The sequence below is a fragment of the Leiobunum rupestre genome, chromosome 3 (genome assembly GCF_980474605.1).
Source record: "Leiobunum rupestre chromosome 3, qqLeiRupe1.1.hap1, whole genome shotgun sequence".
Classification (NCBI taxonomy): Eukaryota; Metazoa; Arthropoda; class Arachnida; order Opiliones; family Sclerosomatidae; genus Leiobunum; species Leiobunum rupestre.
The window spans coordinates 55,605,320-55,622,973 of record NC_143386.1 but is presented as its reverse complement, the minus strand read 5'-3'; the positions used below and the strand labels follow the sequence as shown (position 1 = coordinate 55,622,973).

The 17,654-nt window shown below is 33.2% G+C and overlaps 1 protein-coding gene across 4 annotated transcripts in view; it reads left to right on the top strand.

Moving 5' to 3' along the window:
- Positions 1-17,363, top strand: part of Lrch (Leucine-rich-repeats and calponin homology domain protein) — a 32,989-nt gene extending 15,626 nt beyond the window's left edge. Inside the window, exons 2-15 of one of the 4 annotated variants that reach the window (XM_090168715.1) lie at positions 9,077-9,221; positions 9,426-9,552; positions 9,620-9,725; positions 10,134-10,270; positions 10,328-10,455; positions 10,531-10,651; positions 10,715-10,867; positions 11,970-12,115; positions 12,189-12,398; positions 12,484-12,718; positions 12,784-13,128; positions 13,296-13,433; positions 13,499-13,576; positions 16,059-17,363. In XM_090168715.1, the coding sequence (XP_090024841.1) occupies positions 9,077-9,221; positions 9,426-9,552; positions 9,620-9,725; positions 10,134-10,270; positions 10,328-10,455; positions 10,531-10,651; positions 10,715-10,867; positions 11,970-12,115; positions 12,189-12,398; positions 12,484-12,718; positions 12,784-13,128; positions 13,296-13,433; positions 13,499-13,576; positions 16,059-16,172 (2,183 nt within the window). In that variant the 3' untranslated portion in view covers positions 16,173-17,363. Of the gene's footprint in view, positions 1-9,076; positions 9,222-9,425; positions 9,553-9,619; positions 9,726-10,133; positions 10,271-10,327; positions 10,456-10,530; positions 10,652-10,714; positions 10,868-11,969; positions 12,116-12,188; positions 12,399-12,483; positions 12,719-12,783; positions 13,129-13,295; positions 13,434-13,498; positions 13,577-14,151; positions 14,659-15,459; positions 15,913-16,058 lie in introns of those variants that run through there. The other 3 variants (XM_090168714.1, XM_090168713.1, XM_090168712.1) reach the window with 3 other exon arrangements.
- Positions 17,364-17,654: the final 291 nt, after the last annotated feature.

Here is a 17,654-nt window from a genome sequence, read left to right as displayed (position 1 = left end):
GAATTAAGTTAATATTACATGAAATTAAGAATTAAGTTAATATTACATGGAAATTAAGAATAAAATTAATATTACATGGAAATTAAGAATAAAATTAATATTACATGGAAATTAAGAATAAAATTAATATTACATGGAAATTAAGAATAAAATTAATATTACATGGAAATTAAGAATAAAATTAATATTACATGGAAATTAAGAAAAAAAAATTAATATTACATGGAAATTAAGAAAAAAATTAATATTACATGGAAATTAAGAAAAAAATTAATATTACATGGCAAAGTTGGAAATTAAGAAAAAAATTAATATTACATGGCAAAGTTGGAAATTAAGAAAAAAATTAATATTACATGGCAAAGTTGGAAATTAAGAAAAAAATTAATATTACATGGCAAAGTTGGAAATTAAGAATAAAATTAATATTACATGACAAAGTTGGAATTTAATTAACATTGAAGTATTACTGTGCTTTTCTCGGCAGGTCGATTTCACGAATATAGATGGCGACTAAAGCGCCGGACTATATATTGCCTTTTGTCAAATTGTTTAAGAGACTATTACCCTTCGACTTAAAAGGTCAACTAGTATTTCAATAAATTAAATGACGGCAATCATAAGCTAAGCCATCCTTTAGTTGGACAATTTTCTGTTTTGTAAACGTCGCTATTAGTGTGAGGAGTAGTTTTGAAGGCTTCTTACAGCGAAAGAGAAAAAGCGTTTAAATTGAATTTTCAGGCTCTCGTAAACAGAAGCCATGACGAAGTGGACAAACCGTTTAATTTTCGGCGCCCGTGACTCAACTCTCTTCTCTAAAACGAGCTTTTTTTCCTTCGCTTTGTAAAGAGAAGCCATTCTTTAACTTAAGCTTAGCAGTGATGGGCGCGCTCAGCTCATTTTAGAGAGGGTCGGAGCGTTTGGAGTTGGAATGAGCGGTAACTTTCAAATAAGCAGTGATGGACACGCTTCGCTTATTTTAGAGACGGTTGGAATGAGCGGCAACTTTCAAATAAGTAGTGATGAGCGCTTTCAGGTCAGTTTAGAGAGTTTTGGAGTCTGAATGAGCGGTAACTTTCAAATAAGCAGTGATGGGGGCGTTCAGCTCATTTATAGAGATTTGGAGTCAGAATGAGCGTTAACTTTCAAATAAGCAGTGATGGGGGCGCTCAGCTCATTTTAGGGGGTCAGAGCGTTTGGAGTCGGAATGAGCGGCAACGTTCAACTGGGCACGCTCAGCTCATTTTAGAGGGTCAGAGCGTTTGGTGTCTGAATGAGCGATGGCTTTCAAATAAAGAGTCATGGACGCTCTCTTTTTGTATTGAGCTGAGTGTGAGAGAGCTTTAGCAGTATTAAATTTCATATTGATTGAACTTCCCTTACAAAATTGAGAGAAAAGATATGAGCTATTAGTAAACACGTTTCATATGAGTTTCTATGAGAGAGACAGACCATAGACCTTTCTAAATTTCCATAAATTCGCTATGACTGCCCAACTTGTTCTTGAGATTTTGTAGTCAAGCCTATGTACGAACTCATTAGCTCTCTTCAGTTGGAGAGCTAGGGAAGCATTTTAGAAGTGGAGGGAAAGCAGTAAACAAGAAGGCCGCGTTAGTTTATCGATTATTGATGAGTGTGAGATACTCATGAGCGACTTTTGAGCTGAGATTATATTTCTAAAAATGCCCACCCTTGAAGCCAGTAGTAAATTTAACCGGCGAGGTTGATCACTGGTGGGGAAGCTTTGATAACTTCAATAAGGCGTGGGTTTTGTCTCGATGATGATAATATTCGGGTATTAGGGCGTCCGTCTGTGAAGTTACGGATCTACAAAGTCATTTCTCTCGCTCTTTTTACCCCAAATGGGTAACGATGCCGCGAAACATTCATTACCGTTTATGGAATATATTTGGTGTTTATGCCTGATATTTTCGTTTGTGAGATAGTTATTGAAACTAGTTTTTGTTGAATCACGCCATACAAAAGACAGTTTTACAAAATTGCCTACACAGGGTTCGCACAAGTCAGGGAATTTCAAAATGTTTCAAAAATGTCTGGGAAAAGTCGAGGAATTTGAAATTTTTTAAAGAAAATATTTTTCCAGATTTTTGCCTCAAACCATCCATTTATTCTACAAAAATGGTCAGGGAAAACCTGGAAAAGTCAGGAAAATTTGTACGAACCCTGTATATCGGGAAACAATCATTTAGAGTAAAGCCATTAGAGGTTCGATTTTATTGTAATTATTTAAGCTAGATGGCGCTAATTTAAACATTTGCCTTAAAAAAACCACTAATCCTATTTAAAGGAATAATTTATTTAAAAATTATAAACAAAACGGAAATTAGATCATTTAAAAGGTTTACGGCGCCACCTAGCCACCCTGCGCGGAATAATATTTCGGTGATACGAAAAATCCAAACATAATTGATACATTTAATAACAAATTTTATTGATTTTAATTTGTATTTTTCAGTATTTAGTTTGAAATCTGAACCCAAGAAGTTAATTATTTTACCATTTTTCTAACTTACTACATATTTTTTTTTTAAATTGCGACTTGGTTGAAAATTATATTTAGTTTATGAACTACGTTTTCGGTTGCATTAAGAAATTTTAATTTTAAGTGAGATTTCTGGCCAATTCACGGAACCGGCGTACGCACTATTGTCATATTTGAATTACGTGCCAATTGATACAGGCGCCATCTAACTCGTGCGCGTTTCGCTACTTTATTTCCAAAAACAGGTAACTCGAAAAATTATTTTTCGTTGAAATTCCTCTTGGGTTTTTTAAGTTAATGTACAAGACGATTTGAAATTTGTTTAAATTTAAATTTAATGTATTTAAAATATAGCTAATAGTACTTAAATGTTTTATCGTGTTGGAAAGTCGAGTAAAATCACAGACCACCTACCCGAAGAGGGACATATATAGGCTGGTAGTAATTTAAAATTTGCTTTTTTTACATTTAAAATATATTGTAGAAGCTGGCTCGCACATAATTTTATTTTATTTTAATTTCGTAAAATAAATAATTTTCACGTGCTATTTTATGTTTGCTGTAAAAAAGCCGTATCATTTTGGAGACACTTTTTTTCGAGTTTGTTGCGAGTCCTTTTTGGGGTAGATGGTCTGTGGTTAGATTAGTTCTCGGAGGTTGTTAAGTTGGTCGAAAATCTCGGTTTTTTTTTTAAGTTTTAATTTAATTGAGCAAAGATACGTATAACACTACCCACATTCTTTTAGTCGTGTGTTTTTCGAATCCGAAGGTCGTGATGTAGGCTGTGTTATAACGACGCTTTCAAAGTCCCAACTACTTTCCATCCATCATAATAAAGAGAAAATTGGAAACTGATTCGTATAACCGACTCTAGACCTATTACGGACCATTGATTCGTTATTTAAAGGGAATATAACCTCAGGTTTTTTGGTGTGGAACACCAACACTTCGACCATTTCACGCTCCCTCCTATGGCTTCAGATATTTTTGGCGCTGTTTAGTGATTCCCCGCCTAAATTGTTAACATAAAAAACCTTAAAAAAGACTTGAGGTTATATTCCCTTTAACAATCCTAAAACCCCGTAGTGCATAGCGTAAATCTCTCGCATAATTTGAAATCATTTTACGAATTTAAAACTACACCCTACAGCTATATTGCTTCTTAATTCTTGAAAAAGGGACCCTGGGTTTCCTTGTTTTACTATGGTGGTAGTAGCCCTTTTATGTAAATATTATGATATTTTTATAATTACCCTTACGCGATGGAATTTGGTAACAACGGGAAATATTTTTCCCCTTTCTGGGCTTATAAGTACGTGTATTTGCGGCTAGCGTTATCAGTTTTAATCTAGGTTTTCCTGTGGGAAAATTCATTATTTTTTGCGCACTTTTTACAAAGATAAAAATATATCGTGTTAAATTCGTATCTGTTCTTGGATAACCCCGAGTTAAACCGCGAGAGTAGAGGTAAAGGGATATTAAATTTAGTTTGTAATGTTATACAATCCTATTGATTATTATTTTAGGTCAGTGTGTCTATTTTTAGGGATGCAGCAATCGGCCAATATCGGCTTAAACGAAGCCGATATTAAAACAATATTTTTAGGAAAAACCATTGAGTTGGGAATAAATAGAGGTACAACTAAATCTGGCTGGCGCGGGACCAATTTCGTTCAATAAGGAGACTTTATCAACTTTAGCGTTCTACCGTGGCGGCATCTGTCTCTAGTGGTGGCAACTATATTACAATTGAATTTTTTCGCGAATCTGATGCGAAATTGAAATGTATGATTACTCGTAACAAACAAACCTTTGAAGTTGCTTAAAAATAATTTTATTCTGTCAACACGATCCTTTTTAACTCAAGTTACGGTGAGTTAGCTAATAATTATTTATTTTTAGCCATATAACTTTATCAAATATAGATGGCGCTAATTATAACGATGAATTTCGTACAGTCTTATCAGAATAGGTCCCGCGTAACCATGGCAATCGAAATCGTAATTGTAATTCTAGCAGTATTATTCCCAATTCAATGGGAAAAACTTAAAAATAAGAAAATTCTCTGAACTAAACTATTCGATTTGTGATAGAAAATATGTATAAAGTAAAATGAAAAGAAACATATTCGGATATGTTCTTGCAAACTTCTTTGAATGAAAAATTGGAATAAAATTGTATGATTTTATCATATACACTACTGTTATGATATATAATTTTTTAGTCGTTTTGTTATATAATCTAGAATTAAATGAAATTTTAATTAATTTTTAATATTTTAGTTTGTTCGGATTTGTTTTGTATATATTGCAACTTTTTAGGAAGCCTATTTTTTAAATTTAAATACATTCAGGCTATCCAACGGTCCTATAATTTCTGTAAAATCCAATATTTTGAAATCTTTTAATCTCTAATAAGTTTCTGCCATACTATTTGTTTTCAGCTGCCGTCGATAGTAGAAAGTTGGCGCCTGAGCGCCACCTATGCTAGTTTTGGTCATAGAAATCGTTGTATATTTATGTAAAATTTTTCAAAAGCATTATTACGTGAAATATGTAGTGTTGTTAATTTTCCGGAAAAATAAAAAATTGAAACATAAATTACTTTTTAAGGGTTTTTAATGTTTTTAACTTTTTATCGATATACAATGTCTAATAACGGTAAACATACTACAAAACATTAATAGTGTTACATTGTTAATCAGTGTAAACTAGTCTAGAGGTTTAGTTTTACTTTTAGATTCGAAAAAATGAGGCGAAAATTCCGCTTTATTTTGATTTGCAAATAACATATTAGACTAATCATGGAATGTAAACTTTTTTATTTTGTTTTCGGAAAACTACGGAAAATTTTCAGACTTACAACACTAAAAATATACGTATGATACGATCCTATATAATAAATTTGTCCTTTACAATCCTATAAAATGAAGAATAATCTTATTAATCCTATAATCAATTAAAATTTATGTCATTTAAATAAAATTATTTTTAAAATAATCACATTTTAATAAAAAAATGAGCGTTAATTTTTTGCTATAAAATTTAGTTTTTTTTTATCAATTTTCCTTCGTAAATAGTGAAATATTTGTGCAATTTATTCGCATTCGGTGGTAGTCTGGTAATATTTCTTCAAAATTCACGAGGGGTGCCCCTGCGGGACCAGGTGTGTGTGACAAAATGCACTCCGCCCAATTATCGCCCGTCGAACCCCCCCTGGTTTCCTGCATTGGAATAAACTACCTGTTCCTTTTTGCATTTTATGAGCAGGTGCCTATAGTAGAAACCAGGTTTAGTTGAGATTACGATCCAAGCCAGGGAGAAGGTAACACCTACATTGGTCAACCTTTGGTTAGTTCTACCATTTCCGCAACGAGCGAGCGGACTATAGACGTATGTTTAAAGGGAAACCGAAAAGCAACGAACCATGCCCAGAAAAATGGTTTCGCGTGTGTTGTAGATCATTAGAATTGAGTGCTTTTTCGCTATTTTTCTCCACTGAAATAACTTCTTCCATTGTTTTCAGATCCTTAAAATTTTTTATCGTCGTTGCTTGAGATATTTCGACTAAAGTTTAATTCATACTATTGATACTAGTTTATTTTATTCGTAATAACCTTCGTGTCCCATAAATACATTATTTATCAAAGGTTAATTACAACCAAATTCCCCTCATTAAAATACTTTATCAACTTGACAACCAATACTACAATTAAACCAGTGGCAATTAGCGAATTTTATTTCCTCGCTTAATTTTGATGTCGTTAGGGGCTTGGCCTAATCACATTTTTCGTCGTTAAAATACGTCATCGATTTTTTTTAATTGCATAAAGTCCAGCTAATTTCATGCACCCTCAGGTCTCAAGTGTCAAGTAGCGTACGCGAACCGCCAGATTTCAAGTCTGTATCGCATTACATCCGAGCGTGACACTGAAACCTTGATCTAAAGTTAGGGCCCCTTCCAAGCTTTCGTTTTTAAAGAAAAGGAATAAATTAAAGTCTACGGTTTCGTAATATATTATATAAGTTTATAACTTTTAATAATTATTTGTGACTTATAATTATCCCTTTGTTGGACCAAATCCTGTATAATTTAATTTCAAAATCTCCATTGTTCTACGATTACTGGACCGAATCGTCTTTTATAAACTAAAGAAACTAATTAACTGCTTTGTGAAATTGTTGAGTCGTTCTTGAAAATTTTGAGGAAATGAACTTTGAGGTAGCCAAAAATTCGGACCATTTAAATTTTGGTTTGTTTTTTTAGTTATCACGGAATATAGTTTCTACGATAATGGATTTATTTTGGCTTCTAGTCTTGATGTAATCGGGTATAGTGCGTTGAACTTTTTGCAACCCGGGATGCGTCTCTTTCTGTGCATGACAATGAAAATTGTTCCCAGCCGTTGAATTCTAGAATAATTTTACATCGATTTTTAACTTCCTAATTTTCGCGGTGAAATGTTTTCCTTTCGCGAGCGCGGGGGAGTCTTATTTATTATGACGTTGACGTCTGTCTATTCGATACATTTAGAGTGAACTATTTATTTAACTTTTTTTCCTCCGTTTGCTTGTTTTCCCCAACAGCCGTGTGAAATATTTCGGGTTAACGTTTTTTGGCCACGAGTCTGCCTTCTGCTATTTCGGCGGTTTATTGGGAAACGTCAGTAAACGACAATATTGAAAATTTTGACTTTAGTAGAAATATTAATCTTCAAATTAGTGTTCTAAAAATACAACGTTTTTGGAATATTATCACACGTAAATAGTGGTGAATATTGGTTTATATTGTATAATAATAATATGAAATCAAGAGAATCATTCAAAAAGGAATGTATCAACTTTAGAAGATCTTAAATTTTACTTTCGTTAAATCTTTCTAAATCTTAAAGGTTGTATCTCCAAAAATGTAGTTTAAGTTTTAAATAATGTAAGTAACTGGTGGAAATGTATTATTTACCATTCGTATTTTATACCATGACGTTATTTACCATCTGTTAAATACCACTTTGGAACTCTGCTACAAATAAACAATTACTTCGTCCAATATAAGTATAATAATATTATAGAATTACTTTAATTTCTGGAGAAACAAAAGTAATTCTCATTTTTATCATTTTTTAAAAACAATTTTAAGTTTCATAAATTTGGTTTCGTCATAGCAATATTGAATTTTGGTGGTTTAGCAAAAAATATAATTATCACGTAACTGTTTTTACTAGAGTAGGACGTTAATTACCTAATTAACAATTTCTTTAATAGCGCCATCTGGGTTCAAGTATTAGATATTACCTAGAAAGTATTTACATGACTGACTTGAATTTTTTAAGTTTAATTAAAAATAATGAGCTAGGCTAATAACTAAGGCACCACCTTAGCGACTTTTCAAAGCCATTAATTCAGGAGGTCGCGTTACACTGCGTAGGAGGGCGGTGGCAAACCCTTCATGCCAACAGCTCCTTACTCTCGCTATTACCGTTAACCTTAACTAGTTTTTATGGAAGGGGAAACCGAAGAACTCGGGAGAAAACTTCTTTAACCAGTGGGGAGAGAATTTGCAAACCCAAAGCGGAAGGAGTTGTTCCGAGTTTTCACCCATTCGTGATGTATAGCTCACTCTGCACTTTGGTCAAAGAGGCACATTTCATTTTCTACAAACAACCAATTTCCTTTTTTTTATATTATTGATCATACCCTCTGAATTTGCGTGGGTTCGTGTGACAGCCAATATGCCATGAAATTGCCAAGCAATATTTACCCTCTTTTTATGGGCAGACCGCTTGGAGTGGAATATAAACACAGTTTTCAAAAGGGCAAATCAAACACTTTATAAACACCGTTCTCCCACGATCTCGTATAGTTTTAGACTATTAAGAGTTTTAAGACGTTACAAATTACATTTTAGTAATTAAGAATAATATCCCTAGATCTAAAATGTGTATCGTATTAAATAAATGATGCCTATAGATCTAAAGTGTATCGTATTAATTAATGATGCCAATAGATCTAAAGTGTATCGTATTAATTAAATGATGCCTATAGATCTAAAGTGTATCGTATTAATTAAATGATGCCAATAGATCTAAAGTGTATCGTATTAATTAAATGATGCCTATAGATCTAAAGTGTATCGTATTAATTAAATGATGCCTATAGATCTAAAGTGTATCGTATTAATTAAATGATGCCTATAGATCTAAAGTGTATCGTATTAATTAAATGATGCCAATAGATCTAAAGTGTATCGTATTAATTAAATGATGCCTATAGATCTAAAGTGTATCGTATTAATTAAATGATGCCAATAGATCTAAAGTGTATCGTATTAAATGATGCCCAATTTACCCATAGATCTAAAGTGTATATTTCCGTAATTAAGAATGATATCCCTAGATCTAAAACGTGTATCTTAGTAATTAAAATGTTTATTCTAATTAAAAAAGTTTATATTATCAATTAAATGATATTAGATCTAGGCTTTAACTTATTAAATGATACTTTTAGATTTAGAATGTGTATTTTACTTACTAAATGATTCCCTTGGATCTAAAATTCGTATCTTATTAATTTTCAGATTTGTCGAAGAACAAATTCACGGAGCTACCATGTGAAGTCTGCGAGTTCTTTTTGTTGGAGCAGTTGGACTGCTACCATAATGTCGTGCGTTCCATCCCAGAATCTGTGATCACCTTACAGTCCCTCACCTACTTAAATTTTAGGTGCGTTTAACCGTAATATTTTTCCATCGCATTTTTTAAAATAGTAACTGTTAGCTACGCTTTAGTTTCCCCCTTTTCTTACGACGTAAAATGTAAAAGGATTTCTTTGTTTAGGAAATAAGTTTATTTCAGTTTCTCACTTTTGAAACGTCTCCGCGAATTTTACAGTTTGTCGTTAAAGCAATATTTCAAAACGTTTTTCAGCCGCAACCAGCTGTCGACCATTCCTCTGGCTCTGTGCCAACTGCCATTGCAAGTACTCATTTTAAGTAACAACAAACTGGTGTCATTGCCAGAAGAAATAGGTCATCTTCAAAATTTGATGGAGTTGGTAAGATATCCTTATGAAAGTTAAGACTAGTTGAAACTTATTTTTACGATTTAAATTGTACAAACAGGATGTCAGTTGCAATGAAATCACAATTTTACCGCAACAAATAGGAGATTTGGTGTCGTTACGCTCTCTCAATGTTAGACGAAATCAACTCGTTGAACTCAGGCCTGGTTAGTGTCTTTTACCCGCTAAGTCAGTGTTCCTTAAAATCCACCTTTTTGGAGAAAAATCCAGGCCAGTGGCAAATAGGGGAAAATTGGCAAATAGTGGATAGTAAAATTTATTGTAAAAATGTCTTTGTTTACACTGAACTTACAATGTTATAATTAATTATTCCAAAAAAATTAAGACTTTTAATGTTAATCAGAATCTGACAATTCCTATGCCCAAATCTTAAATTTGTGTTGAAATATTTTTTTATTATTTTTCAATTTTCTGTGGTAAAAATATTTATTGGCCACTTTTGGCCAGATTGGCCACTAAATTCACTTTTGTCCAGGCTGGAATTTTCCACCTAGGAACACTGGACGTAATTCAAAGGACCATTGTTAAAATTTTAAACCTATTACGCGAAACAGAGGTCTGCGAAGTACGTCTTGTCAAACTCGACCTATCCGGAAACCGTATATCGGTTCTACCCGCCGCCTTAAGGTTTATGACTAGTCTGCAAGACCTGCAGTTAGAACACAACCCTTTGACGTCACCGCCCGCTTTTGTACGTTCTTCCGAAATTTCACGTGTAGGAAAAGCGACTTAACTTTTCCGTTTATAGTTGTGCACTAGAGGTCGAGTTCACATTTTCAAGTACCTGGAAATCCAAGCCATCAAAGAGGACAAGAAACGTGGCGCCATTTTAGATTCGGAGTTCCGATGGTCGGGGAGGAAACCCACTGGTTTAGCGTACGTATCCCTTCCTCAGCAACTCCTTCGAGTGGTTCCCTTTCCTCGAGTCTAACAATGGCTTTCTTTTGTCAGAAATGATCTTAGAATACAGAATGGTTTCGCTAATGATAATCGTAGAAAGAGGAATACGGTAGATTCGGGTTACAATACGTCCGATGGTAGTGACAAAAGATGGTCTCAAGATCTTCAGGAGGTACACCCTTACTATAATACCCCCCTGTTACGAATTATGATAATGATTTTACTGTTGTAATAGTTCAATAGTGATCTAGAAGAAGCTAGGAAGTTAGCGTTACGAGCGGCCGAAGTCACCAAAGAACAGCGTCAAGAACGCGACCTTCTTCATAGGAGAGCTAGCAACGCTACGGACTCCAGTTCTTCGACGTTGACACGCTCTACCATCACCCCGGTACGTCTTATTTGCCTTTTTCCCCAAAGAAAACAACAGGGTGACCAATATTTCCTATAATTTTCCTGTATTTTAAATGCCTTCCTATAAATTTAGGGATGAACCGATATGGGTACAGCCATAAGTGTATAATATTATAACATAAGTGTGACACATCCTATTCTTCACATAGAAAAGTTTTACTGAGAGCTATTAACAAGACAGGCTGCATTACGGGCTTCGTCACAGTTTTGCATCACACGTAGCCTTTGACAGCGCCTCTCTAGGGGGAGATTTTCTTCTTGTGAAGATGTCACTTCGTTACTAGCTCTCAGTAATATATTCCCCAAAGTGATATCGGCAGATATTAACAAAGTTATCTATCATAACCGTAGTGTATATGATAAAATCATTGTAAAAGACTGTTCAGTACACTGTCATACCATTTTATTCTCATTTTTCATGGAAAAAGGTTTGCAAGAGCATATCCGTATATTTCTTTTCATTTTATGTAATACATATTTTCTATCACAAATTGAATATCCTGGTTTTTTATTTGTTTATACTCGTAATCCCCTGTCTAAAAAAAGGTATGACCTACCTTTTGAAGTCTGGGGTATATGGCACGGCCAATCAAATAAAATATTATCATTAGTTAGTAAATCGAGAATTATTTATTATTATTATTATCATCACTAATAATAATAATCGAGAATTTTCTTATTTTTAAATGTTTTTCTTAAAATATTTTTATAATATCGGTATCTGCCGATATTGGCCACTATATTGGTATTTCCCAATTTAAATTCCTTTATTTTCACCTATTTTTCTATAATTTCACAGTGAAAAACTTTCGAACGAAATCTTAATATGTACGGGCTTTTTAAATCCACTAAGTGACCCAATAATGTAAGAAGTCAGTGTACAAACAATTATCAGTATTCTAGGTGATACCGATATGCAATAATTACCTTATTATTTTTCCTATTTAGTGTCCTATATTTTCCTATAATTCGCCCCTAAAATTGCTTTTTTTTCTTTTACAATTTTCAAAGCCTTTACCTGGTTACCCTGAAATGATAGAAATGGTGGTTAATTCTGAATGAAAATTCTTAAATTGCAGACGCCGAGTCGCCAGGACATTAGGGATAGTCAGGCTAGCTACGAAGATAGTGATGACAAGGAGCATGTACAAAGGTTACGAGAAGAGAGACGGTCCATATCGGCTAGTCGATCCAAAGATGACGCCACACGATCTCCTGATTTAAGGTTTTATCACGTTTTAATCTATTATTTCTAGGATGTAAATCTTTTTATTAAGAAATTGTTGTATTTCGATCAGTTCCAGTAGGTCTTCCAGTTGTGGCCCAGCAGCGGACTCAATCAGTCAGACTTCACAAACTTCCCAATCATCTCTAGATGCCAAACGAAAGAATTTCCATCCTGAAACCTACAAAGAATTCAAGGAATCAAGAAGACAACTTCGGACTGGCGAAAACGGGACGATTTACGGGCGTCGACCCAGTAACGGTTCCAGCGGATCCACACCAGGGTACTTACAAGTTTTAGTTGTTAGAACTTGCTGGCTTTGCTTTTACTGCGTGATTAAATGGGGTTTATCATTTGATTTACTACAGATCGGGACAATCTTCGCCGTCGCGTGATGGAAGGTCCAGTGAGAGTCCGAGCCCCCATTCGAATCACGTGACCCCGGAGGAAGAGTTTAAAGCGAAACACGAAGCTATTAAAAACTCGCAGAATCAAAGAACGGAAGTAGTTGGGCAAACTCAGAAAAGGATTCAAGAAAGTTTTTTGATTGCCCAACAGAGAGCAGTTTCACGGGAAAATAATGTTTCGCAAGCGCACATTAAGGTATTTAGGCTTTGAATTTCTCTTTTAGAAGCGCAATTTAAACTTTTTTAATTCACAATTGGCAGTACCCAACAACAAATCCAAAACACATTTCCCCTCCAATTCAACAACAACAGCAATCTTTCGAGTATCATCAGCGTCACAATCAAAGCAAACATACGAACAACCACGCTGCAAATGGACATCATCACAACAACACAAGCCCTACTCCCCAGCAATCTCCTAGCTGGAGGGTGCCTAGTATTGCCCATAATGGGACTTCGCATAAATCTCCCTCAATCATGTCGACTCCGCAAAACAATGCAAAAATAATTGCTAGTCTAGTGGAGTCCAAAAATGCTAACTTTACAATCAGACGTGAGTTGGACAAGGCTAGAGAGGAAAAAGAACTCGTTGAACAGTTGAGGAAGGTTTGTAACAATTTAGTTAGGGTAACTAAGGCTTAGATTTTAAGTTTTTAACCATGTGGCCCTCTGTGATTTAAATTTTGGCGCCATGTAACTACCCAAGGCTTAATGAAGTGTAGTAACAATTATGATGTTCTTAGTTTGTTTAAATTTTATCATGAACGTTATAGATAATTGAAACTCGTTTGAAGTTCACCTTGCCGGATGATTTGGGTTCTTCCTTGATGGATGGGGTGGTGCTTTGTCACTTGGCAAATAATATTAGGCCTATGTCAGTGGCAACCATTCACGTGCCTTCCCCAGACGTGGTAAGTCTTAATTGTTAAATTTTTATCATACCTAGCTTAACTAATAAAGGTACATTTCATTGTAGCCTAAATTGACTATTGCCAAGTGTCGCAGGAATGTAGACAATTTCCTGGATGCATGCAGAAAAATAGGAGTTTCAGAGGTAATTATCAATTACTTAAATGTCAGTTAGCACGTGAGCGAAAAATTGTCATGTTCAATGTGATTGTGTGCGATTACTACAAAGGAAAATGAAATTTTTAAAGAATTTTGTAGACAATCGATGCCCTGATTTCAAAGCTAATACTTAATTGGCCAGCCAGTAATAGGTCATTAAGCAAACGCGACACATTATAGTATTCAGATAACTGTGCAAAAAGCACTTGGCACTGTTTAGCATGCGAATGCACCATGAATAAATAGATCTATAATGATCTAAAACTAATTTAAAGAGCAACAACGTGGTTTTTTTTTTTTTAATGAAGAAACTTCTACCTTTTCTTCCTTTGGGAAAATGTACATATTCGAAAAGATATAAATTATGCATATTTTACTGGTTTTTGAGAACTTTAAGATTGACCCAGGTTATTGGTCCAGTCTCTGTTCTCATGCAGAAATGCAAGTATAAAAAATATCTTGGAAGATGTTCAATTTTCTTTATCTGTCGCTTTTGGTGGCTGTTTCTGTCCCATAAAATTTAAAAAACTGCATCTCTATTCTGGGTATATCTCGTTGCAGGCTTTGCTCTGCCATCGGGATGATGTGGTGGTTGGGAATTGTCTGATGAAAACGGCTGTCACGGTACTAGCCCTTACTGAGGCTGCCAACTATGTGGATTTATCCTTCCCGATGAGCATGGGCCGATTCAAACTGACACAGCCACCTTCAAATTCCTCCCTTAATGGCTCTTCGGTTGCCCAACGTCCCACGGAATTGAAACTTAGAAGCCCTAATTGTCCAGCCAATAATGATAATGGCCAATTTCTTAATGACATGGTGCTTTCGCTAATTTTGCTAAGCATCTTTGTGGCAACTTGCTGTATTATTTATTACATTCCTGCTCAGGACTAAACCTATGTTTTTCCATAAACGACAAGGAGAAATTCACAAGCCCTTAGATCTCCTGAATTATAAGCTATTTTAAAACGATTTATTTAAATTCCATATAGCTATTGTATCATTTCATCTTATTTTTGCCATATTTTAAAAACAGAAAACTCTCTCTCTCTCTCAGGTATTTTTAAAAGTTTGAAAAATACCAATTTTTTTTTTAATAGTTTAGTTAGTTTGTCTTTAGCTGTTATTACAATACCAGCAAAGCTTTATTTTCATAGCTTTCACTAGTCCTAAAAAGTATTGGAAATGATATTTTTGAAGAATCTTTAGGAATCTATTTAATAGAGTAGGCTATATTTGAAAATTTTATAGAAATGACTAAATTTTTGTCTTCCTTAGACAAACACATTAAGGTTCCTAAAATTATAACTAGGCCTACTATTTAGCTAGCTTTATATTCCAATTACTATTTAATTTTGTTAAAATGAAATATATCATACCAGTTTGGCTATCCAACGTCAATATTATAAAAAAGTACATGCGTAGTTCCAACATATATCAGCTAATCATATATCAAAGGTTTATCGTATGTAAAATATATCTCACATTTAAAGGTGAAGATCTTGTTTCACGGTAAAAAAATTCAGGTCGTAGATTAACTCGCACATTGATAAATACAACATGCTTTAAACATTATGTAAATGAACGAAAGATGGAGCTAGGTGATCTTAATCAGTATTTTACTACCGTAATAAGTAAAAGTTCATTGCATTGTAAGGAAGGACTCAAACCACTTATTTTTTCATCCCCTTTTTAAGTTAAATTTTTATTTTAACGCCAAAGATTTTCTAAACGTGTCATTCAGTATGAAGAATGATAGAATGTAAGATATTGTCAGCTTGTATTTTGTGTTTTTTAAATGGGCAATAAGCCCTATTTCATCTCATTCCGCCCACGTGTATTTTTAGTATGTTTTATTTATAATATTAGAGGGAAAAGTATAGTTTTGCTGTATATTTCGACCTAATACAAAGCAGGAATCAAAAAGATATTTTCGCTACTGTTATTGGATACGTGACACATGCTTTTGCGTGTATATATATATAAAAGGGAGGGACCAGTTTTTCAAAACAAAAATTTTCCTTTTTTTACTGACCAAAAAAAATTTAATATAATATATAAAAAAGTTATATATTTTTAATTTCATTGGCAAACTTAATTTTATTATTGTATTGGTTTTTATTATAATGTAATTGACCTACAAGTGGTAGTACTTGCTAAATAGAAATGAAAAGTTAGTATTAAAATAAATGTGCCATTTTTATTTTTTGGTATTGAATTTGAAACTCAACGAGATATATTTCACGGTTGTAAATCTACTTAAAAATTTTGTTTAAGCACGTTGTAAAAAGAACTAGTCAACAAAATAAGAATTTGTATCAAGTAGCTTATTATTTTATCGCAGACAGCTATGTTATAGTTTAAATTTGTGCCACAAATGTAAGGTGCCTTTTTAGAAATAAATTGCTCGTGGCATATGTTTTGTGCAATTTAATATAATATCGTGAAATTATTTGTGAATCTTGCAGGAAATGTTATGCAATGCTCAAGAGATACTAGAGGAAAAAGGACTGGTTCAGTTGTCCATAACGGTACACGAACTGACAAAATTTTCTTCATCCAAAGCTCGTATGGCCATATGAGTATGGTGTTGATTTTATAAATGTTAAGTACTTAAAAACCGGGGTCTAGTCCATCGAGATTTTCAAACTTAAGTTAAAAAAAAAGGATTTGAGTTTGGAACTTAATTTATATTTTGTATCTATATATTATACATAATATCATTGCCTTTAAAACTGACTGAGTGTACTTAAGCATTGAGCTTCGTGAGTACTAAAGCAAAGTGTCTATCTCTTTACTGTATCAGTCTTCAGTCCAAGAAGGATGAGGTGGGGCATTTTAGCTTTCACTTTTAACTTAACTATAAAAACTGTGTGCCTTTGTTTTTATGTCGAGATAATTTAGCAGAGTATGCTTTTTGTATAGGAATTTCTATTTTGTAAATTTTACTTCCTCCTTCCGAGTGATTTTATTTTTTAAAACTTTAAATGTATATCGCTCAAACAAAGCTTCCATTATTTCGGATAGAACAAAGAAAATGAGATTATATTCATCATTTCGTTTAAACTAAACCAGTAAATAAAGTAAGATTGTATAGTTAAGAAATACGTAAACCTAGCTGCTAAGTTTAGTTCGATACCATAAAAAAATACAACCTAGTAAATTTTAGGGCAAAATTGGATTTAAAACTGGTGGATAAAATATTGAATTTGATAGATTTTTGGTGCATTTATGGAACTTCAGAAATTCTGATCTGACATTTGGTAAAATTTTATTTTCTCTTTATTTTATGTATTTAAATATTGCTAAAGATAAAAGATCTAGTCATGTTTAAAAACTTGCAGCTTATTAGTAATAATTTTCTTATGTTAAATATGTGAAAAATAGTTCCTAGACCAACTTATTCATTTTTGATGCTTTTTATCATCAGTTGAAAAAAATATTTTAAATGAAACCCGTTAATATGAATTTTTAGTTGGGCTAGATCTAAGAATATTACGCTTATGAATTTGTTCAAAGTTTTCATATTATTTTTGTATAGTGGCTTATATTCATTGTAAATATCACTTTAGTAAACCCTTCCCCCAAATTCCTTTTTTTAAATATTGTGAACGTAATAACAATGTTCAAATTTTTAATAAATAATATAAAAATATAACATTAGATCGAAACATTTGTCCGCTGCGTTTTATGTTATATTTGGTAGTGACACGAACTACATCTTCAATTCTTAACGATAATTGCTAAAGACTGTCATTGATATTAATATTACTCAATATTTCATAAATTTTCTCCCACATTTATTTAGAACTTAATGTACCTGACAGTTTATGATTTACAAGATCAACAATCTTTTCTAATATCCTTTCTGATCTAATTTATGTTTTTATAAATTTTCCATGTAAGATTAACGTAAGATAAAGTTTGTTGTGTATATTTTAAAGTACTGCCTAGTAATTTAAGTATAAAGACAATGTAAATTAAATTTTAATATTTTATATAATTTAAAAAAAATCTTTGTATAAATTATAACTTCTCACATTAGGTAGTTTTTTATTCGCCTG